Source organism: Eutrigla gurnardus (genome assembly GCF_963514095.1).
Source record: "Eutrigla gurnardus genome assembly, chromosome: 19".
Classification (NCBI taxonomy): domain Eukaryota; kingdom Metazoa; phylum Chordata; class Actinopteri; order Perciformes; family Triglidae; genus Eutrigla; species Eutrigla gurnardus.
Window position 1 is genome coordinate 17,783,353 of NC_139930.1, and position 25,076 is coordinate 17,808,428.

The following is a 25,076-nucleotide window of genomic DNA, read 5'->3' on the forward strand; positions in this document are numbered from 1 at the left end:
TGTTCAGCATATTAAAGCCCTTTTCTTATATTGAATACATTTTTCAGGACGATGAACCTCAAGAGCTTTGACAGGATTTTTTGGCGATGAGTAATTTGGACGTAATAATCAGCGTCCGTAGTCAGGAGTGACGCTGCTCTCACACCTGCACACTCATCGAATCTGAGATAATAAAAGCAATAATAACAACGACGTCACAAAAGCACAATAAGGGCGTCTTTTAATGTCACTGTTTTCATGGTGTTTTCATGACGTATATTTGTATGTGCATGCCACAAGTCAATCAAAGGTTGATCAAATGTGAGTGATCGGAAGTATTTTTCCACTAATGAACACAAGCCATATTGTATAGTATTGTTTGTTTACTGGACCTTGAAAGATCACATGACCTTTACATATTCAACGGTGAAGGTGGGCAAAACCTCCTAAATAAAAGCTTGAGACCACTACCTTTTCTACCAAGGCATATTAATCTTCCATATTGTAAAACTCTCAAAAAGGAAATTAATACGCTTAATAACACCTCATTATCTGATTTGTGTAAAAATATCTTGTGGGACAACAGGATGAAACATGAAACGTATTTATTTGAATGTATTTAGATTTACATGATTTGAATATTGAATGTATTTTGAAAGGAATATTTCAATCTGGAAAAAAAAGGATGGATCAATCGTTACATACAAATGAATTATATACAAAACTTAAGTGTCAGACAGCGACTTGGCAAAACCTGCGTTCTCTCTACTGGCCAGCAGGGGGCAACTCCTCTGATTGCATAGAAGAAAGAAAGATTTATTGCCTCCGTAAACATTGTAAACGGGAATTTGTGGTCTCAAATCTTCTTCAATACAGCACGATGTTCATTTTGTCACTTCTGGTCCTGTTCGGAATGGCACTCCACCAACTATATACATCTTATGTACAGTATAGAGCTATGTGACGTGGTGTTGGTTGTATCGACGTTATTATCTGTACCGATCTTCATGTTGAGCTGGAGATCATCTTCTTCAGCTTCATCACCTCTTCGGTGGTGAGGTGCAACAGGGAAGTGGAGCTGGAGTTCAACATGAGCAACGCCGAAGGACCCGGGTCAGACTCCTTCCCTCCCCGGCTCGCGTCTTCGCCGAAGGAGGCCGAGGTCGCAAAGTCTTGCCGTGCTGCCCGAGGGCTAGAGTCAATTTTCAGCGGGACGGGGGAGGAACGGGTGTCTTTGTTGTAACCGTCCCAGCAATTCGGGGGTTTGGAGACGTACGGCTTGTTGACATCAAACGGGAAGACGTCCCGGCTGGCTGAGCCTTTCAGAATGCCGCCTGATGGCAAAGGCTTGTAGGTGTGGAAATGACTCTGGCTGCCGTTGTGGTGATTGCCGTTCGTCTGGGGGGGGCTCGTTGAGTTCTTTTGCGTCACACGTAGATCCTCAGGTGCCGGACTCCGGCGTCGGGGGTTCACATGAAATGTCAGGTTGGTGGGAACGACGTCGGAGCGGTTTCTTTGTTCCTCTTGGGGAGGAAGAGAAGGTAGCTGCCTCCCTCCGTGGTGCATTGTGGTGCCACAAAGCCGGAGCCAGTTGTGAAACACCGACAGCGGTACCTCGATTTCCATCTTGCCCCCGTTTTCCCGAGGGATGCCCGGCAGGATGTGACTGAAGTTGAGCTCCCTCGCTTCCAGACTCCCCCTCGTGTCTTCTTTCGGCAGGATGGTTGAGTCTGCTTTCGGCGAGCTGGGTTTTGGTGGCGTCGCGGCTGGGCCTTCATCCGTCCTTGGCGGCCACTTGGCGTCGTACGTGGGCGGGCTCCTGGGTGTCTCATCTTCAACGTTGATGACGTACGCCTCCCTGGCTTTGGCGGGATACGAATACGACGCATCTCCTGAAACTGCTTCACCGTCTGGCGTCTCACCTCCGTCGCTCCTTGCCACCTGCGGGTGAAGAGGCGTGTACAGAGGAAAGGGCTTATTCAGGAACTTGGGGTTCTTGCTGGATGAAGGCGGGGTGAACGACGACGCAGGGTTGCTGGTGGTTTCCTGCCTCGGTGCTTTGACGCTAAGGTTCAAGGGCTCGGCCAATCTGGATGTGGTCTTGTACTGCTCCGCCAGGAAGCGCAGCTGCTCCAGCGGTTCCTTGACCCGGTCCGCTGGGGTCAGGTGAGATGGGGGGAAGGGGAACCAGGCCTTGGGGGCGGGGGGACTAAGAGGCGTCAACACCGGGGAGGAGATCGGGACGTGGGGTGGCAGGACCGCGTGGTTGGTGTGGTAGTAGTGAGGGAAGTGGGGGGGCAGGGGAAAGTCATGCAGGTCTGCCTGGAGGTTGTGAGGATTCTATAGGAAAGAGAAGCAGTTAAAGCAGAGTCAACAAACGAGGTGTTAAATAGTGAACATCAGAGGTGTGCCGGTCGGCAGATTTGCTACCTTTTGAAAGCTACGCTAGCTGTTCCACCCCGTTTCCTATCTTGATGCTAAGCTAGGCTAATCAGATCCCGACTTCAGATTTGAGATTGTAACTTTAAATATGTTTTTGTTACATTATTCACAAGATTAAATAGTTATATCCTTAGTTAGTTGCATTTAGGACCCAAACTTTACGTTAGAATCCCTTCAGGATGTAATTATTGATGACTTATGATCCTGAAGTATGTTTATTGAATCGTGACTGACCTGCAGCAGAGGTATGGACAGCAGTTTGCGTTTCGGAGGCCTCTGGCCGTCGTCGTGCTCTTTGCTGTAGTTGCTGTAGTGGAAGTGCTTCGGCTGGTTACGTGGCAACACGTTCACCAGGATGCCGGTCACGTGGCACTCGTACGGCAGAAGCAGCCTGAACAAAATATCAGATACTGGATCAGATGAGCTGCTAAGAAACAAACCACCGACAGAAGTGTGGGTGTTTTTAACTCACTTCTCGTAGTGTCGGCGGGTGCAGGTGGCTGCACTCGTGCTGCGAGGGTTTCCTCCCAGCGTGTTGTACACTTGTTTCCACAGCTGCTGAGCGGTCACCTGGAAGGGCACGGATATTCACTTTAATGTATTATTAAAAAGAATATTAGAATGTGTGGATAAACAATACTATACTCATGCTCGTATGTTAAAATATACATATAATTACCTGGTGGTAGCCACCCAAGTCTCTGACAACCTTGAACATCACAAATAGATCAACTGGAAACATAGAGGAAAAATAAATATACGTCATTATGAGAATGTAGGGCTTTTAGAATTGTAAAATAAAAATAATAATAAAACAATATATTAAATAAAACAAAATTCTCCCATTTCAGAAAATGCTTTAAAAATACTATTACTATTGGACAGTTAACAATTTTGTGTTGGGTGTAGCTCATCTTCAGATTTGGAAAATGTCTATTTCACACAGATATACGAGCTATATGTAAATAATAATATGTAAATGTGATAATGTAATGACTTGATAAGCTTAGCTTCCTCCTGACCATTTTTTTGGTGTTTTTTTTATATTTGTATGACGGATTTTATGTCATGTAAATATTGTACATTCAAATCAAATCAATTGCCCCAAAGAATTACTATCGTCATAATTAGAATTACTCCATAGATAAATATTAGATACTCATAATACCATGTCGTGGTGCACAAAACAAGTGAAATGTATAGAAAACAACAACTTGCGATGAAATGAAGAATAGAATTACTTTGTTTGAAGCCCAGGTTTGGGATTCTCTCGATGGGTGTTTCTCTCGTCTTCATGAACATGTAGAGATCTTTAAGGAACTTCTCCTCTGTGATCTCCTCCATCGGCTTCTTGCTTCTCTCCTGTTGGAGGTCCATGTGAGCCTGAGAACGCAGAGCCGATGATCAAATATGTTTTTAAAGAATGAAAACATCCACAAAGATCTAGGACTTGGCCGAACACGCCTGAAGACCCGTGTGATTATCTGGTGACAAGTGGCTCACTGTTCGGAGGTCACATCCTCTTGACTGATGATCGTCAAACACATGCAGGATTTATTTTGAACATACGTCAAACTTTTTTTAGCTGGTGTTTGTACTCGCCTCACCAGAGTCAACATACCTGATATGAGACTCACACATGGCATCAATGCCCTCTTTCATTCTTATAGCTTCCATTGTTTGATACGTCGCGTCAGTATACACACGCTCAAACTTGAATTATCTGTTTAGTTCAAATCTATTTATAGTTTTTATAGGTTGACTTCAGAACCTTTCAATTACAAACCATGTATTTTGGAATTTAAATTGATGTTTCATGCTTTTTTTAAGCACATGCATATAATGATGTAAATGCAATAGGATTTTCAAAATAAGGCACTTCATCCCCTTGATTTCTTACTTTTTCTTTTCTTTCTTTTTTACAGAATAAGAGTCAAAAGACAATTAATTAATTATATATATGTGTATATACAGTATGTATACACACACTGTTGCTTATAAAGTTGATTGTGATGATTTGCAAATGTCTTGCATTGCCAAACAAAAGTTGGCACTTGGTCAAAAGTTACATTACTGATGCATTTAAATAGGAATAAACAGAGCATTGTGTCTAAAAAACATAATCAATCCTACTTTATGCACAACAGTGTATATTTAAATTCCAGTACAAGCAAATCTATCAATCTAAATATAATCATACAGCAACTCAATTCTGGATTCTATCTGAAATAGTGCTCCTCACCTGTGTTTCCATTGGGCTCATATTAGTGCATCACCCCAGTGATCAGAGAAAAAAGCTGTTGAGGTGTTCAGGCTGATGTTCCCTCCAATGGAGTAAAAAGACAAGAAATCAATGCAGGCGGTTTAATAATATCACCACGTCAGTCACACACACCTGTCCCTCGTATCTGCAACAATGTGGGCAACTGACAGAGGGGGTGTTTACTTCAACGCCTTCAACGCTGAGATTGCTGTTGTCCGACCGGTTCAACCTGTCGGTGAGCACGTTCCCAAAAAAACGGCGGACTGGAATATTCCACACAAATTGGCAGAATTGTAAGGAAACTAGTTGAAATTTGTGTCCATCTCCCCATCTGAGTGAGAAGGAGGGACGTTGGAACGAGTGGAATTTGAATATTTAGGGTTTTACAGCAACTAGAGGGCAAATCAGAGGCCAAAAGAGGCAACGCTTGTTGTTTTATCATTTCCTCATTGCATAAATAACTGAATTCTGATGGAAATCCACTACAGCAGAGTCACCGGCGGTTACATAAAGTATTGTACAGTTTGTGTGCATCATAATAACATGTTATTATCTTTACATATACATTTTTGGCTTGTATGTTAACTCAGGCAACATATTGAGGCAACAATTATCAATGTGGAAACAGGATATGTGAGATTTTGATGACTGTGTAATTACATAAAGTGGTTTGGACACATAGCATGAAGGTGATGCGCCTGTTTTTTTTTACCGTTTGAATGCTGCATAGTTTTTTCAGTTGTCATAATTATCTAGTTTTTTTATATCTCCAGTTATGACGTTATTTTTTTTGGACATCCATTCATTTATAATTGCCTTGACCTTCACTAACTGGTTTCATTGGTTTAATAAGGCAAACCCAAAATGACATCTCTATTTTTTTTCTTTTTGGCACGTGGCAAACATCCATTAAACAAAAATTTTTTTTTTTCTCTTTTTAAATCACAAAGCTATGACCTAATAATACTTTTAACTGAGGGGGAAAAAAAGCTGTGGTTGGTGATCAAAAATCTACCCTGTGTCCTGTAAATTTAATTTAATTTAATTCAGAATTTATTCAAATTTGAGGGGAAAAAATGATCAAATTCATTTCTTTCTCCACTTGAATAAAAAAGTCAACCAATTAAGTAAACTACCATCTGTCACACTCTTCATCAACACAATTAAACCAAATTAAAAAGAAATGAGGGTGCGGCCTCAGATAATGAATACAAGAAAATGGGAACTATAATTATTGTGCTTCCTCCACGAATCGCTTCGTCGTTTTGATTGAACCGTATACGCCCTCCGTCTGCGATGCGGGTCAGGTTCAGCTAGTTCTCTTGGAGGGTGTGATGTCACTTGCCCTTATCAAAACACAGAACATGATGTAACCGTTTCAGTGTCACCCTCGTCAAGAATACAAATGTCGGAGAGAGCTGGTGCGGAGGGTGAAAGTGGGGTTAATCTTCCTGCGTTTATGTTGCTGAATCATCGTGTAGCGTTGTGGTATGCTCTGATTTCAGCTCATCCTTAACAACGCGCTGAAACCGTTGACTTCGCTATAGTTCAACCAATATTTAGTGGGGTTTAGTGCATGACGGTGGAAGGCCATTGGTTTGGACTTCCGTGTGTTATCCCTGTTGATGTAAAGAGTCCAACCAGCTGAAGAGAGATTTGTTTCTCACCTAGAAGCCAGCAGACACACTGTATATACTGTGCAGGGAGGGGGAGCTTTAATGTACTCAGCGTACAGGGCCACTCCCTCTATACCTTCAAGCTCCATTAAGCTTGTTTGCATTCACACAATGACTCAAAAAGAGACTAGATTCCTGTTGCGTGACAAGGCTGCCCCCCTCTCTCTCACGTTACTGTCGATACCACACATCATTCTGCAGCGTCTCTCAGGTCAACATGGGAGGAGCTGGGGGGGGGAGGTTGATGTGGCCGTAGGCCCCTAAGAAATGACAAGAGTGTCTTTAGCTTCTGTGCATTGACATGTTGCAATTCGCAGTGAAAACTAAATAGCTGAGGAGGGATTACAGTTACAAGATGGATGAAAGTCACACAATACGACTTTTTAAAGTTGCCAGATCTCTGTACTGTTCAACATGCAACATAGCATGTGAAATCGAGTCTGTACTAAATGTTGCTCTAATATTTTCATGCGTATCCAACACAAAATACCAGAGATCCAAACGTGTGACGGGCAATGTACAGTATGTGTATTTGGTATTTGATTGGTGTTCATGATAGGCAGATTTCTCAGCAGGTCTCCAAGCAGAACTGAAACAGAGATGAAGCTCAAACTTTTTCATGCCTAGTTTGTTGTCTTTCTGCTGAAAATTTAAAATAATACATTTTTTTTACTAGATAAAGGCTCATTGCTGTGATTTAACACCAAAGTTTCTGTGCTGATGAAATGCAAAAGGAACGGAAGACGACTGTATGACGTCGTGTTTCCGGACCACAATGCACAGCGTCTGCTGGGGACAAAGCACAAAGAAAGGTTCCTCAAGAAGAAGAAGACACTATGTCTAATTCATCTCTTTGACAGGTTTGGCTAAAACATTTCCTGGAATTTTCTTCTTCAGTTCAAGGAAGTCTGCTGAGTGAAAACAATGGCCTCACTTATACCCCACAGTATTTACGTTGCTGTGTAAACTAATGGTTTGTTCACGTTAGCATCTACGATACACTTGTTGTTCTCAGGGTGGCATGAGACAACAAACTCCCTTAAAACGGGAAATACCTCTTCACTAAGTCTATAAACCCCGTGATGTCATCGCTGCTGGAGAGGCGATGCATATTGGTATTTGCGTGGAATGAAAACCTTCAGGTTTTACTTTCTTTGTGCTGCTCGAGAATCATCAACACTTCCTTTTCATACCTTTTTAAAAATGTTTAAATAAAGTGACTAAGATAAGGGGCAACCCGTGTCGCAAAAACAAGCAGTAGATATTAATTTAATTAATGCTGATTCAGCTGCAGGTGTGACTAATTATACGAATAAATGCTTCGCCGAAACTGGCACATCAATGTTCACTAATTGCACCTGGGGCTTTTAACCTGCGATGACATGTCATAGGACTGCGGGAAAAACTTCCAGTGCTCTTGTGTGTTTGCCTTCTGTTTCTAGTGGTGATTCATCAATATGGAAAAAGGGGTCATAATTTAACTGTGGAACGTTGGGGGGGGGGGATCCCAAAGCTGTATAATGATCACAAACTTGTATGATCATCACTGTTGTACCCATAAAAGAACAAGTTTGGAGAAATTGGTAGATGACATGAAAACCAAACAAACAACAATGTACAGATGTTTCGCCATCATGAGAGTGCATCATATGTAATAGATCTAACTGTTTAAATCAGATATTGAGTTTAGAGATCTATGTAATTGTGCATGGTTCACGAACATAAATATTTGAGCAGCAGATAAATATTTGATTAAGATTCAGCTTCACTGGGGCCTCAGTGTGACTATATTCTTTTTTACATTGACACGCTTTGAACTTGAACTTTATCTTTATTTCAACAGTGATAACGAATAAAAAACAATGATTGAAGTCCGCTCTGATAAAATAGAATGATAAATGGAGACATGGTACAAAAACAGATCAATCAGACGAGCCAGAAAATGGACATTATTATTTTTTCAGAGTGATTTCTCTCTGGATGTTTCAGCGCACACTTTCATTTCCTTTGTACTCGAGTGGATTGCACTTATTTCTAGGTATGCAGTTCTGGCTGTCTCACACTGCCGCCCAGATAATATGTTTTTCAAAAGAGTTAACACAGACAGTGTAATGAGCTAATTGACTTGACCAACCTTAAATTAAATGAAATTAATTTAATTGCAATGCCGGGTTGAGCACATGCACATGCTTCATACCAGAGCTAAATTGGGATCTCCACTTAAAGTTGTTAATTTCCTAAACTCAGCAGAATGTTGCCACCAAAACACAGCTCAAGGTTTTCATCACCATCCAAACAGAAGAATTAGAAATGAAGGACTTTTTCACTAAAACGTAAATCACCATATAATAGGTAATAAAAAATTATTCTCAACCTTCTTTCTCTTCAATCTCACCTAAATTCCATAACAAAGTATTTTCTCCCGAGGGAACCCTAACTCATTTAACAATATACACCAAAAAAAAAAAAAAAATCGATTTCTTTGTATTATATAAAATTCCAATATATTTTTTTGTGAATGTGAATGCATGCTTGTAATGTAACGTAAGGTGTTGATCACTGGACGTTTGTTTTTACACAGAACACTTACATCGGTCTCCTGAGTAAAAGTCCTGTGTTTGTTTGACCTATCACTGCTGATCAAGGTTGGATGTGTCCTTTTATCTCCATTCATCCACCTACAAACAAAGAAATGATCAGTGTTTTGAGATGGGAAGGAAATTCATGAAGAATCTGGTAATGATACTAAATTATACACACATTTGCAGATGATGCAGTTATTTCCCAGTGAAAACAATTTTTTTTATGCATTTTTAAAACATCCTAAAATCTTTTATTGAAAAAATGTGTATTTATTTCATTTTAAACACTTTGAACAACAAACAACTTCATGCAGCATTCATTTAAAATCAATTTACATCAATTCAGTTCTTGAAGGAATGTATTTACTACTTTTAGTGTAGTACATAAAAGGGTCAATGTATTAATTGAAGTCAAATATCTGCCTTCATTATTTGAGGTAAAATTTCAAAGAAGTCCAAACACAGATTTAAAGAAACCTATTTGAATACTTTCTCTCGCTTCTTTTGTGCTGATTTATGACATATCTTTCAACCAGTGTCTTATTATTCTAATATTTAATGCCTTCAGCGTGCCTGTTTGATAAATGATGTTTAGTTTTGTCTGGCAGATGCAGTTAAATTTGTCGTGCATTTATTCTTTGCCTTTTTTAGGATGAATATTTAAAAAAACATTCTCCTGTCCCACTTGATGGCAGGGGATCGTTAGGGGCCAACTGGGAACACCTGGCTCATTAGGGCCAACTGGGAACACCTGGGCCCAATGTTCCCAGTCTATAAATCTCTGGCTCTGCCTCTAAATCTGCTTGCTTTTCTGCACTGGCTTCAGTTCTTCTCCTTCACGGCTCCTTTTGCTATTTTATTATCTCCTAACTTTATGTTTTGTGTTGCACCTTTACATCACAGACACTGTTAATCCCAGTGACCCCCCCTTAAGCCTTAAACCCTGAACCCTGATTAAACATTACCTGGGAAATGATTGCGTATGAGTGGCTGCAAAGTCTTGAAATGGTATAAATATGAATGGGACAGCACTTTGCAGTGAAATATCACATGTTACAAAGACTACAGTTATCTACAGTTTTTAGAAAAAATCTTGAAAAATCAAAAACACCCATGTGCACATCCTCTTTGTTTATCTTGTTTTATGACAGTCACGGAAAAGGTTAACCCATAGAGATATTATGGGTACATAGACATGGAACTTTTCTGTAGTCATGGCGATTGTTGCCAGTTCTGATAATAACATGTGGGGCCTGTAGATTTGAATGGAAATGTCCGTTCTGCTTCCATACAACCTACTGGTTTACCTGCTACATTTCTAACATGCAACATGTCTTGAACCTGAACCATATTTCTTTTGTCGTTATCTGAACTGTCAGGTTATACTCAGACATAGCTGTCTGAGGCGGGGCAGCTGTACGTGTCCTTCTGGGACACACTTATCAGGTTCACATTCTTTTTCTTGGCTCTGATATTTAACAAAGGTGACATTCATCACAATGCATAGCAGCGATGGCATGAAGGTTCAGCAGGGGGCAAGTCTGAAGGAGTAATATCATCGAATGTATCTGGTATTAAAGGTACAGGGATGCACAAGAACTGGGAACGTCTGCCCGAAGTTTACCAACACAATTTTCAATGCTGTATTTATTAATGAAGAAAAAAATGAATTAATTCAAAGTGTTCACAAATGCATTTTTTTCTTCACAAACTCATACAAATCAATTACAAGAATTAGAACAATTATTTAAAAAATGCAAATCAACCCAAATAAATCAGTATTCTCCATTCAAATTCAAGCTCATAAATCTTAATAAGCATTTTAAAAACTTGAACGAGAAAGTAACCTTTTATTCATGATGGGTTGAATTAATAAAAAATTAATTTAATTAATTAATTTGTCGATTCAAAAAATGGGTCGTAAATTCTTGTTATTCATTAAATCTTGTTTTTATTTTGTGGCACAAATTTTCACTCCAACTGAGACTAATTTCTATCCAAATATTTACTTATTTATTTTCTGAAACAAACTCATAATTTTTAGTTAAATTTAAATATGCTCTGTGGAGTTTTCTTTGAAACAAAGATCTATTGGGAATGTATAAATAGCCTGTCTGATATTAATAAATGGATGATTAATCCTCAATTAATGTTTCAGACAGCAGGTAATTATACTTTAGGTTTTACTCTCATTTTTCGAGAAGAACATTTATTTTCACACAATACTGTGTCCTGTTTTTCCCGTGTTGACTTCCTGTGTGACTTGTTGATCAGGACTAGGTGACATTCTTCTTCTTTTGTATAATATCAGGCGACCGTGGCGTCGTGGGGGAAAGCAAACTTAGGAGAAAAGACCTCTCTGCCCCCTCGTCCTAATCACAGCGTTTGGTAGTAAATCTTATTGCAAAAAGACCTCAGTCACTGAAAAGACAGCTAAGGTACCTTTTTTATAATCTTCCGACCCCCAACACCTCTTTTGACCTCAATTAGCTCAGAATAAATGGATTCTAATTGGTTAATTTTTAGATTATTTTGTGCAGACCTGGTATCCTCCATCCTCTGCATGACCTCTGGTCCTTTTTATATGCACCATATAAGATCCCTCCTTCGCTGTTTTACTCTTTCACAGTGTCCAGACCCCCCCATGACCCTTCAAAGACCAGCAGGTGCCTGTCTCTCTGCGGGAACACAGACAGTTCTCAACCCAGACACCGCTTATTCACATTCACAGTTTCAAGATGACCTAAAAACACCTTTTTCCTTGCTTTGACCCACACTGGTGAATCTAAAATGAGATATTTTGACCCGTAACAACCTTAGTGTACAAAAGTTTGCAGCAAAAGTATTAAACTGTACTTTTTACTGCTGTCAAATGTCAAAACGGGTTTGTGCAGTATGTGAGGGTTAAAGGTATGGTTGGGTGTGTTGCAGTGGGGGTTATATGGAGATACTTATCCATATCGAGCGTATTATATCTGACTCGGAGAAGCAGAGAGGAGTTACTGCATGGAAGCAAAGCAAATGTGCTGAGACGTCAGGAAAACGTATTTTAGCCACCTTTAAAAAAGGCCCTTAAGAAAAAGGGGAAAAAAGAAAATCAATATGAGTTTAAGTGTCCACCATATTTAGGCCGGTTTATGTTAGCTGTGAGACAGCTATACAGTCTACGTTTGTGAAGGGGGAACTGAGGCAATTCCATTTGAATTGTTAGTGTCACATCATAACAAAAGTTATCTTCAGACACTTTTTTTCAAATCGTAGCCTGACTAGAGCTTACTCATGAGTTTTCAAGTCAAAGTGCAAACATAAATCTGTTTGAACGACTCATTTTAAGCATCTCGCTGTTATCTGATACTACTCCTGATTCCATGGTGCAGCATCTCTAAACGCCGTTCATGAGCTTCAAGTCATAATGTGCAAAACAAAAATGAAGAAAATGTGTTTTTGTATTTTATTGCTCGAAGCATTTTGAGCGGAACGCTGATAACCGTTTCCGGTATTTGCCTGAAAACGGATCCGGTGAGCCATGAATCCACATCTCCCATGGAAATATATCAGCATCCAGAAACTACTGGCTGTTGCCAGGCAACCATGGGCGTGGCTTAGGTGTATGCGACTGTTCGTAACAAAAAAAGACGTTAGTAGTGATGCTGCGATACCATCAGTTATATCACAACTAGAAGGTTTTTTTTTCACTGCACTGAAATCAATAAATATCTTCTTTTTATTAACGTAAATTTAGACTTGAAGGAACTCCTTCTGTGAAAAGAGCGAAGAGATTCTAGAAAGCGAGTGTGACTTCCAATAACTGACACTAGTAGCTTTAAAAAAAAAAAAAGGGTGTAACAACTTGAAATCACCTGAATCATCTAAGTGAGTTTGACACAAAACAGGAAATCCTCAGTGTTCAGTGTCCATTACAGGACGTCGTCGTAGCAGAAGGGAAATATGAATTCACCACCCGATGTGAGACAGTGGAGAATTCAATTCAGTTTGAAATTCAATTTATTCACAAAGAACAGAATCTAGGCGGAGTCAAGAGCACACTTTTGATTGGTTGTTTTGTTTTATACAGTCTTTGTTTTATAGGATTACAATAATATATATATATTTTTTATCATTTTCAATATTAAGAATTATTTTCATTACAGGGGAAAATATTTAACAAAATATAAAAAAAATGTATATATTTTTGTATTTTATTTTTATATTAAGCAATGGTGGCCTATAGTTGGTTATTGTGTTATATTCAGTTTTTTAAACAGTCTTTTATGGACATTATCAGCTGTTTACCTCCTATTAAGGATCAAGTGGCACGCCCTTCATCATTATAAGAACACAGGCGTGAACAACAAAGCATCATGAATCTTTTGTTTTAAGAACAACTTCAAGAAAATAATTCAGGAAGATATTCTTAACAATCTGCCATTTAGTCTGTGAATCCATCAGTTGGTGGAATAATCTGTTTTATTCCAAAGTAAATAGCAGTCAACAGATGTTTATTTGGATAACAAATTACAGCTGATGGATTAAACTTTTTCTGGTAATTAGGATTCGGTCAACACTCTGAGGACCATCCAGATAATCACTTTTCTTTAACACAACTACGACACATGTGGTGCTTGTGGCCTTTTAATCCACCAGACCTTTTCATGTGTTGACTCCACAGTAGTTAGTGTTAAAGGTTTGTTTCTTCCCCACTAGGTGGAGCTGTGGCTCAAGCTTTCGTCTTGCTTTTGCCTGCAATGAAATGTCACGTGTGACGTGAGATAAAGGGTTTGGATGAACGTGGCATTTGATATTCTGCATGTTTAATCATGGCATCTTAAATGGTAAAAAAACTGCTGTGTGTGTGTGTGTGTGTGTGTGTGTGTGTTGCTGGTGATCTAAGGGAATGGGCGTTGCAACCATATATTGAGGGGGGGGGGGGTCCGGGCCGTTCCACTTTATCAGTAAGAGAATACCCACAGCAGTCCACCAGGAATTCACTCTGTGTTTTCTTGGTTTCCTACACGCACACACACACGAGCACCGAAGGAAGTTTGCTTCCTACAGCTTTTAATGCAGCATTTAATTCCCTTTTTTATTTCTAGGAACAAGAGACATAAGATATGGAAGAGACATCTTCTAAAAACATGTTAGAGTGCACCAGAATGTGGGAAATCTACTTACTTCCAAAGTTTTCTGGGGGAGGACCCCTAGACCCCCCACCTAAACAGGACTCCCCCCTCGACATATCAAACGCTGCTCATGCCCCTGGGTTAGGGTTAGGGTAAGTGTTATTTTTGAGGTTGGGGTAAGGGTTACGGTTGCGGTTGGGTTATGGAGGCAACAAACAAATGTGTCAACCGTGGCTCCCATTACTCCTTATTCTAGTTCATGATGCTGATTTTTGTTTTCTGGTCCATTTCTGTTTCTTTCTTCCCCGGCTTCCAAAGATGATTGACTCCAATGCAGAGGGGATTCTGATTTTCCCTGTAGTTATGCTTTTTTTTATTCATTTTTTCAAAAATCAACAGACCGTGTGATATTTGTACTGCAGCATTTCCACTGAAAAGTTGGTTGAACTTTAACTCTTTTATTCCACGCCGACATCTATAAAAACAAAAACTCACTCACTCTGCATCTCGTCTGCAGGTGAATTATGATTTCAGAGACAAATGTTTAGATTGACAATAGACGTGTTTGGTGAACTGCTGCAAAGGTCACGCCAAAGAGGGACTCCAAATGTCACACAGCCGTCTCTGAAGTTTAAGCCTTTGTAAGATCTGACGTATTGATATTCTCTTCCAGACTCCGAAAACGTCATTACTGATATTTTGATGCAGAATGTGCGTTTCCTCCTCCGCTGGTAATTGAGCATTGATGGACGTCTGTGGAAGATATGAACTTTTGATGTGCACATGTGTGTGTGTGTGTGTGTGTGTGTGTGTGTGAGAGAGACGTTGTACCGGTGTTGGTTTGAGCAAATACCCCTGACCTTTCTTGCCCTTACTGCCCTTTCAAACCCAGATCCCATTTCTAACGGTGATAACCACCTGAGGCACTATGAACCAAAAGGGGCATATTAACAGCCTGGAGGGCATTTATAATGCAATAAATGTCACTATTTGCATGCTGGGGAGTCTCTAAGGCGAGCCTCTCCTCACAGACACTCGTCTTGTTAGTTTTCCCCTTGAAAATCGAATACATTTGGAAACACTTTGCCTAAATGTTGTAATGATGCCGTCATGCAGACAATTTTAAATGACTTAACACAGTGTTAAGTGTTGATTTTGAACCAGCTGTTATGATGGCATCATCCGGAGCCAGCAACCGGTTCAAACAAAATCTTCAATTCCGCTTGTTTGCGGTCGCACCAGAGGGAGCCCAAGCGGTGTGCACCAAAGCATGCTGGGAAACGAGAGGCACTATCAGGTTTTCAAACGTTTATTCATTTAATTTGTTCTGAAAATCAAGGGTCAATAGGGTGATCTATGGTGGTCCATGGTGGTCTAGGGTAGTCCATGGTGGTCTAGGGTGGACCATGGTGGTCTAGGGTGGTCTAGGGTAGTCCATGGTGGTCTAGGGTGCACGGCACAATTCAGGGTGTGTCTGACTTCAGTTTTGCTAATCCAAGGGCACATAATCTGGCCAGCATAAGTATTTAATTACTGAGTTAATCATAGGTATGTTTTAGGCATTGCATGGATCAAACCATTTTGGGGGGGGGGGGACTTCACAACAATCTGGAGTCCATATTATATATTATATATTCTATGGACTATATATTATTATTTTACATACATTTCCACATGAAAAACAACTTAAATGTTCTCCAGCGGTGTGAGAGGAATAGTTTCCCAGATTTGGAAGCATCCTGTTAGTCTCTATCACCTAAAGCTCATTCTGAGAGTATAACAGACCTCACATCACACTGTTTTAATATGAGGATGTTTAATCAGGCAAACACCAGGAAACACTTTCAATGAGGTGTTGGAGAGACGTGAACACAAAGACCAAATCCAACACAAATCTGACACTTTTCATTTTTAACATTAATATGTTCCTTTATAGAAATGAAAGAGCTTGGAGTTTAAAAGGTTGCTTTTTCAAGGTTTCCTCCACCTTAAATCAAGAAGACGTCTCCTTTTGAGCCGATATTTGCTTTGTCAAACAAGCGGCGTGAAGGACACCGTTTTGTGCTCGGAGAAAAAATTAGTGGAGATGGAGTGTGATGAGATGAAATGCCGAGGCTAGGTGTCTTTATGATTTATTGATTGAAGGCATCTGATATCCGAAAGTTAGTGAAACAGATATGTGAAGACAAAAACAGTCCAAACAGCAAAATTTAAAAAGTAGTAGGCGAGAATGTCATCCATTGCAACATAATTGCATGTAAAAATAATTCAGCAGCGCTTTATGCATCTTCATTGGTTGTCACATTAAGTGTGAACCTCTCCTCCTCTTCCTCCTCCTGCTTCTGCTTCCTTTGCACTTCTGCTTCTAAATGGTAACCAATCATCAGCTGGTAGATCAGCACTCCCACCACAGCGCCCAGGAAGGGAGCACAGATGGGCACAAAGAACCAGTAGGTGTTCGCTCTGGAGAGTAAAAAAAAACCATAATGCACGTAGTCACAAATATATAATGAATAAATATGAGCGCAGTGTGGAAGATACAGAAATGCAATGTTACGGGTCAGGGAGCCCGTCAGTCCCGAAACGTTGTAATTTCAATATATTTTAAGGGCCACTGCGTCAGTTTACTGATCGCTGTGAAAACAAATGTCTTCTGTGGATATGAAGGGAGAAGAACGGGAGGTGTGGAGCCCGACCCCAACCCTAACCCTTACCCCAACCCTAACAACAACCTGGAACCTAACCCTAACCCTAGCAACAACCCTAAACCTAACCTTAACCCCAACCCCCAATGATGTGACTATACGGGATAGAAGCTACGCTACCAAGTGGCATTATAGGAAATGAAGTGTCAAGTGATTTTGGAGCTTGAATCTAGAGGCTAAAAGTGAAGATATTTTCCACATCTACTACTTTGATGTTGACCAGTCGTTTACACAATATTTCACAACAATCTTATAGTTTCACTTCTGCCGCCAAATAGTTGTCGTTTTCACATTAATGTTGGTTATTTGCATAAGTTATGTAATTACATTATAATAGTGTAGTAAACACTGACTTTGGACATTAATGATGGTCTACTTAGTGAAAGTCCTGAGTTTGTTTGTGGACTTTGTTGCTCTTCATACCACGTCACCTGACTTCCACCTTCACTCCCATCAGAATGACAGGATTTGACTGTTTTAAAAGTAAAAAGTTAAATGTTACAAAATGTAACTATGGTTCTATGAATCCTGGATTCACACTGGATATCTTCTCTCTTGCACATGCAAGGATGAAAGGGTGAAATAGAAGCGCACTCACATGAAAACCTCTGGACCCCAGCCAGCGAGGGCCGTGAAGAGGCGTGGCCCCAGGTCCCTGGCCGGGTTGATGGCGTAGCCGGAGTTGAAGCCCATCGACAGGCCGATGACCAAGACCACAAAGCCTACGGTGAAGGGCTCCAGACCTCTAGGGACCGGGTTGTTGTGTGGATCCACGATGGCCAGGATGCACACGATCAGGGCAGCCGTTCCAATAATCTGAGGAGCAGAACACGGAGGATTATCTTATTCATGCTTTTATGTATATGTATGTCAACATTTTACAACTTGTGAAGTTGTGTTTCAAAACTGGATTCTCAACTTCATTAAGGTTTAGGCAGCAAACTTGGTCAGGTTTGGATTCAAATGGCAATTTTGATTTCACACAGGACATGAAAAGAGGTCTCCTGGGTGAAAGTCCACACCTTATGCAAATGAGTAGAGTGTGATAGGATGAGTCATAAACGGATGCAATTTACAGGAGACTTTAATCTCACAATCCTCAACTCTGAAATGCATTTGCCTCGCACCTCCTGTGGAATGTTTAATCACTCCTTTAAGAAGTTGAGATATTCACAGTGGATTTTTCAGAAGATGTTTGCAAAGCTGATGAAAAAAAACAGCACACAACTCTCATTAATGCCCATTTGAATGGATTCTGACATCAATGAATGGAAGCAGCACAAGGAGAGCTGAGGTGGTGTTTTCTTTACTCAGCATGGGGGCATCACTACAGATCTGAGATTTGATCAGGGTTGCATGAGGCTACATTAACCACATAAGGGTGCTATACAATAAGTGTTCACATAACATCTTATAGTCAACATTCTATTTGTTTTACTGATGAAAGTATTTTACATGTTACACTGATGTACAGTATGTCTTTAAATGGTCATTTTTCAAAAAGTGGCTTCCCAGAAAAAAGCAAGGGTTTGGAGTACGACGGCGTATCAGGGACCATGTAGAAGAAAAACGTAGCCGAGAGAAAAAAAGTTGCAAATTTGCGAGTCTATTACGATGCTAACAACCGGCATCTATGCTAGCTAACATCCCATGAATGTACGCATTTATTTTTCGAATTAATCCATCACAACATGTGACAACGCCTCATTAAGGTCCTTAGGGTGATGATGTTGCTTTTATTTATATGAGGTAATTGTCATCTTATGGGTGTTTATTGATCGGGGGCGGTTGGGCTAAGATGCTAGCGGTAGCTTTCACCTGTTGTCATAGCAACGTCAAACAACCAGTCAAGCAACATGTTTGCTTCCTCTATGACAAGTGAAAGCTAAATGTGTGACTTTTTTTCTCTGAATATTGCCCACCTCTCTCGGCTACGTTTTCTTGTTTTTTTTTTGTTCTTTCCCTACATTCGGCCCCAATTCACCGTCGTAGACGAGTCCACATTGATGAAATGTTCTGACATGTCAGGAACTACGGGTGCAGTAGCATCATCAGCCATGTGGTCCACTTCTTCTAAGATTGCAATGCAGCACAGAAGAAGAGCCGTTTCAGCATCGACTGAAGCGAAGACTCCCAGAAATATAATCTCACATGATTTGCCGGTGATTGTTGGAGATGGCTGGTGTGGAGCTGTGAACGTTCTCCATGTTCGGTCGAGCACGCATAACATGAGCAAATTCAGGAGGCAGGAGCTTGTGGCGCATTGTCAAGGATGTTCAGATTGTTTACTTGTGTTTTCGTCTGCTCAGACAACATTGCAAACACCCCCACACACACACATGAAAAACACACACCTGTTGCAGGAATCTTTCTGAGGTAAACCAGCAGCGTTGCGTGAGTTGCATGTTTTAACGTCCGGGCTTTTGATGCACGGCGTGTAATTTTACACACACGATACTTTCATTAATTATTCCAGTCTTCCGGCTGAGCGGGATCAAATTGACCTTCCTTTTTTTGCAAGCTGTTCCACACAGATTCCAAGTTTAGACAATCAGATCCGATTAACAGTGACACTGTGCTGCTCATTACACCGTCTGCTGCTCTTAAAAGGTTAGAGGAGGATGAGAGGAGCCGATGTGACGGGATTTGGATATTAGGTCGTGCAATAACAGTCCTCCAGCCTGCTGTGCTCACACTCCACTTTGTCTTCGATGGACGTCACTCAGCCATGTTTTTCCAATCATCACTCTCTTGGAAGACACGATTTGAGTCAAAGCCGCCACTCCAGCATCTTTTCTATAATTGTGTTTCTTTATCCTCAAACTTGTGAAATTGAAGCCGAACACAATGGAAGCTGATGGGGGAAAAAAATGCCGTACGGTACTTTAACTGAAGTGTGCGGCCTCTGAGAGGGAAGCAGACTGCTTCTTTTTTTTTTTTAGATGGGTCCATTTTAACCGACTGAAATACTTATAAAAAAAATGAAGTCACAGTTACCTGATCAAAGAATCCATTAACCAGGCTGAGATGCTTTGACGGATAAGTGGCAAAAATCCCAGCTGTGGCATTCTTCCCAACCACAATCAGCTCCCCGGGGCTATAGTCCCACAATGCATCTGGTGGAAAAATGGACAAATTACTTTCTTTCCTTTTAATAATCTTGATTTTTTTTTTTTTCCTACAGATTCAACTACTTGAATGGATAACACGTTCTTGTAGACATTCAGGTTTCCAGACTTTGTATCCAAATTCCTCTCAAGCGATCATGAGTTTGACATATTATTATGATATTTTCAGGGATATTTTATGCCTTTTTATCAGATGTTATGAGCCAGAACCGGGTCTCAACCTCCCAGCACTGACTTTTACAGAAGTTCTTTTTCTTTTAAGCATTTAATGCAGCTTGGTGAAGAATAAGTGTGTTAATTGATCCCTTTGCGTTTTAGAGATTTAGTGGAAGAAAGCCGCCACTTTGTTCAAACAGCTTCCACGATGCTTCTGTATACTGAAGGGGATCAGATGTTCAGACTTGTTCTGGTCCCGCGGGTCCACCCATCTTAAGTCCATTACCAGTTGGGGCGTTCCACACATCCTTTTTAAATGTGGGTAATGGCGGATCTCCTCTCTCTTCCATATCGTCTTGAAAAGCAGCCGGAGGTGCAGAAGCCCCCGGCTGGGCAAAGATGGAGGAAGGAAACATGGAGCGTGCACAGTCAGAGTCAGCTTCCTGTAACAAACGCTGGCCGTCACGCTGACAGCCACAGCGGGGCCGCGTGGACTCGGGCGTTTGACATTGGACATTTGCATCAAAGCGGAGCCTTGTGGATCCGCGTTAAGTATGAATTAGCTTTAAAGTTGAGCTGAAAAAGGCCTTTTTTAAACCCTTTTAGATTGGTCATATCCCCAGTCATATTGTGCATTTTCTTAATGCCGTTTCCAGCTTCAACAATCATGATTATCATTTACATATGTGGCCTGGCTAAACTTTAATCTTTCACGCACCATAATACATGCAAAAGACGACCGCCGCTCCCAGGAAGGCTCCGAGAGTCTGGAAGAAGAAGAAGAGCGGGAACTTCCTCCACGGCTCCCTGCCGAGCAAACACAGGGCGAAGGTCACCGCCGGGTTCAGATGGCCTCCTGATGATGAGAGAAATAAAGAGAACCTCATACGATCAGATACATGTTCTATGGGAAGGAAGGAAGGAAGGAAGGGTTCAGATGGCCGCCTAAAGATGAGAGAAATATACAAAACTTCATACGATCAGATACATGTTTGATATGGGAAGGAAGGAAGGAAGGAAGGAAGGAAGAAAAGAAGGAAATATTTCATGTTTTATACGTTAAACAAGGAAGGAAGGAAGGAAGGAAATATTTCATGTTTTAGACGTTAAACAAGGAAGGAAGGAAGGAAGGAAGGAAATATTTCATGTTTTATATGTCAAACAAGGAAGGAAGGAAGGAAGGAAGGAAGGAAATATTTCATGTTTTATATGTCAAACAAGGAAGGAAGGAAGGAAGGAAATATTTCATGTTTTATATGTTAAACAAGGAAGGAAGGAAGGAAGGAAGGAAGAACTTGTGTGTTTTCATCCAATCAGATTGTGTGTGATTTCCAACACACACACATGGAGGCTGTTAGCGTAGAAAGCTCCTTGTTCCCAGAAACCTGGTGGTCCTGGAAGGTCTCTGAGACACACATTAAACTGGAGAGATGAAGAAGATTCAGAGAGGTATCCTTTCTTCTAACCTTGAAGGAGAATCGTGTCAGAGTAGGTGCCATCTAATTATAAGAGCTTATTTCCTTAGCTGCAATGTGTGTTAGAGGGGGGGGGGGGGGGAGGGCTCATTATAAAGGCATTGAAAAAGTGAGTATGAGTGAACCGGCGAACCCTTTGTAGTGACGAGGATTGACTCTCGACTTTCCTTTCAATTACGGATGTACCATGTTGGTTTTCAAGTCCCCCCCCCCTTCTTCCTCTAGCTGTCATTCGTCTGGCAAACGCATCAGTGTGGTAAATACTGCGCTTCAGATAACTGCCAGTTTACCCTTTGCTGATATTTAGCGTCTGTCAAGCCATCAATAATAATGGCTCCCTGTTGATGGAAGTTGGAGGAGAAAAAAACAGAAACCCTGTGAATGACGGGTGCGTCATGGCAGCAATGCTAATGAGTAACTCGGCTAAGTGCGATTCATAAAGTTTTCCTCCCCCTGTTTTTAATAAATCAACCCTGTCGCTGACATCGCCTTTACCGCCTCATTGTTGTTGTGAATACATAATAATAATAATAATAATGGTGAAAAATCAACCATCTCCCCCTCAACTGTGTTTACTTTTCTTCTTCTAACCTCATTAAAAATTACAGAACGTCATTGAAGTGGTCGCACTCCGGAATTCACACATTTAATGAACGTGACAAAAGCATTATTATTACACCAAAGAAGGGAAATATTTCATGTTTTATATGTTATTAAGGGCTCTGTAAGAAGGAAGGAAGGAAGGAAGGAAGGAAGAAAATATTTCATGTTTTATATGTTAAACAAGGAAGGAAGGAAGGGAGGAAGGAAGGAAGGAAGGAAGGGATTCACACAGGCAGAGGACCAACTCTTATTTACCCCCAAATCATCTTTATCATAAACCAGAGAAAACCCTGAAATACCAAGGTGACGTGTTTAATTCCACATTAATGAGGTCACTCCGACACCAAACATCGGGGTGAAGAAGATTTCCAAAAGGAACCCCATGACTCTTCCTCACCTGAGATCTGTCCGCTGGCGAGGACGCCCAACGTGGCGGCGAAGCCGAAAGCCAGGTTGACGGTGAGGAACGTGCCGTGGGAGCCGGCGCTCAGAACCAGCTGTGCTACGGCACCGCAACCAAACATCTGGAGGCAGACAGGAGTTATTTATTATTTCATCCCTTCTAACAGCCTTATTCTGTTTCTCGGGGACAGACAGTAGTGGGAACACCTTCAGAGGGAATAACAAGTCCCTCCGCCGGGACTGACCCCGTGTCAGGTGTCTAACCGAGTCTTGTGTTGTATCCAGGGTGTGTCTGCCCATGACCTCGGAGGTCACAGCCCTGACCCCCCCGCTGCCTGGCTCAGACCCCCAAGGGGACCCGGCTGCCAGCCGAGTGAAGAGGTCTCCTGGAAGGACCAGATCAGTCGCAGCCGGGGATCAGAATAACAAACGTCCCGGTGTTTGTGTTGTCGGCAGGTCGCCGGGAGACTCGGAGGCATTCCACCTTGTTTTGCAGCGGCTTAAAAAAACATTAAGCTTTTATTCTGAAAACATGCTTCCCTAATATGGTAGGGGAGGGGGGTACAGCGGCTGTAAGAAGCCTTGTATCATTAACAAAGAATATGGGGTGTGAAAATAATGTGGTTCTGTGTGTAATTTAAGTGCAAAGAAGGAACAGGGGATAATTAATGCGGGTGCTCAAGCTCTTATGAATATAGTTGGAATTATTCAGCGTTTTCACAGACATCTAAGAAAGCAGCGATTTAATGAGAAGAGAGGAGCCGGTAAAGTTTCTTTACATTTTTGTTTTAGAACTACCATAAAAAGAAGGTGCCTTTGAACATCTAAATCTTACAGAAGACACCTGGAGAACCTGACAAAAACACAAATGAGTGACTATTGTGTCATCAAACAACTAGACTCTAGCCCAGGTCTCTACACAAACATGTCGGACCAGGAGACAAACCCCCAGGAGGCACTTTAAGAAAAGATTTTCTTTTTCTTGCTTTTTGCTCAGAAATGAAAAGCTGGCGGGAGGCTTCAGCATGTTTTCTTCAGAGGGAGAATCAACCTGTTGTTGCTGGTTGGATCAAACAAACTCACTTCCATGAAAATGACTCCAAAAACAATAATAATGTACATGTAGGTTTTAATTTATTTATTTTTGGGATGCTAACCAAACTAGCTAACCAACACACCGCTCCGGTTCAGGTGTGATCGGGAAAAAAACTAAACGGTTTACTCTCTTTACACGCTCTTTTTTTGTGCATTTTTAATTTCTTTTTGCTATTTGGGCTTATTGGGACCCGATACATATAATCATAAGTTAAGTTAACAAGAGAAAGTAAGTTTTATTTAATGCATAATGTAACATAGTAAGTCATTTCAACTCAGAGTATCAAGTTCAAACAATAAATGGTGATTAATTAAGTAATTTATATAACTTGCATTCCTGAATTGAAATAAAGCTTTTATCAGAGTTGAGTTTACTCATATATTTAAGGCAGCTTTTGAAATTAAGTTTATGAGTTAAAACAACCTGAATTTTTTACAGAATACAAACTAAGCATCATCTTTTGGACATCCAGCCCTGTTAAGCAGAATTAAGTATTATGGTATAGACAACCCAAAATGGGATCTTAAGAGGTCTTAGCACTGAGCTCTGTTGTACACCTATGGGTTAAACAGAATAATTTGGGCGTTTGAAACTTGTTCTTGTACTGATGGCGATCCTGCTGCACTTTCTTTCAACAAATGTTGTTGTAAGTCGCTTTGGATGAAAGCTCCTCAATGTAGATGTAAAGTGACAAATAGCCAAAATAGATGACAACAGAGATAAAACATCTCTCGGTCGCAGTGTCGTATTTAAGTGGAACCAAAGGTACATTTAACTTAAACTGTAGAACAACACCGGTAACCTTCCTGTTCAATTTCCTTTCATTGACCTGCAGCAAACAGTAATGAAAAACATCAATTCAGTTTAAGATGTAATAAATAGGAAGTGCAGCAACAGATCATCTTTACTCACCACCAGAATGAAGGTCCCCAGACTCTCAGCGAGGGCCTGGCGGAGGAGCACCTGGCGGATCTGGAAGTTCCCCGCCAGTCTCTCCAAAAGGGCTCTTTGTTTTCCCATGATGCAGTTGTTCTGGGATTATCTTGAGGTAGATGTATAGGTGCTGCTCCAGCAACAGAATGCGAGTCAGGGTCTGTGCATCAGCTTTTAGGGTCTCTGAGGATCCCTCCCTTTGGACCGCCTGCCAGCCCTGAACACATTTGTGTGTGTGTGTGTGTGTGTGTGTTGCTGAACTCCTGCTCTGACTTACTTTCTATATTTCACTCTCTCCACATGACCCGATATGAAAAATATGAAGTCATAAAGTTGCACATTAAACTCTCTGGAAGCTAAACTGGTTGGTTGTTGTGTTTTTTGCCCTACTTTAAAAAAATGACGCCCTGATTTAAAAATGCAAATGTGTGTGCACTTAATTGTGAACATTCATCAGGCGGAGGAGTTCATCCTGAGGGACGCGAGATGACGACCACAAACCCCCCGATCCCTCTT

The 25,076-nt window shown here is 41.0% G+C and overlaps 2 protein-coding genes across 2 annotated transcripts; both read right to left on the reverse strand.

Moving 5' to 3' along the window:
- Positions 1-567: 567 nt before the first annotated feature.
- Positions 568-4,827, reverse strand: arid6 (AT-rich interaction domain 6). The gene is made up of 6 exons (XM_084035028.1): positions 4,664-4,827; positions 3,663-3,804; positions 3,101-3,153; positions 2,894-2,991; positions 2,656-2,812; positions 568-2,319 (listed from the first exon to the last, which is right to left on the reverse strand). The coding sequence occupies exons 1-6, from the start codon at positions 4,682-4,684 to the stop codon at positions 985-987; spliced, it is 1,806 nt and encodes a 601-aa protein (XP_083891154.1). The 5' UTR covers positions 4,685-4,827; the 3' UTR covers positions 568-984.
- Positions 4,828-16,341: 11,514 nt separating this feature from the next.
- Positions 16,342-24,647, reverse strand: LOC311029450 (aquaporin-3-like; the record flags this gene model as incomplete). The annotated part of the gene is made up of 6 exons (XM_084034590.1): positions 16,342-16,525; positions 17,366-17,583; positions 19,765-19,883; positions 20,770-20,907; positions 22,527-22,653; positions 24,540-24,647. 6 exons carry the CDS (start codon positions 24,645-24,647, stop codon positions 16,342-16,344), a joined length of 894 nt encoding a protein of 297 aa, XP_083890716.1.
- Positions 24,648-25,076: the final 429 nt, after the last annotated feature.

Excerpts from the sequence above, each read along its gene's own strand:
- arid6 (XM_084035028.1), bottom strand. The coding sequence starts at position 4,684 with ATGAGCCCAATGGAAACACAG. Across the intron at positions 3,805-4,663 it reads TGAGCCCAATGGAAACACAG|GCTCACATGGACCTCCAACA; the intron begins GTGAGGAGCACT and ends CTGCGTTCTCAG. Across the intron at positions 2,813-2,893 it reads ACCCGCCGACACTACGAGAA|GCTGCTTCTGCCGTACGAGT; the intron begins GTGAGTTAAAAA and ends TATTTTGTTCAG.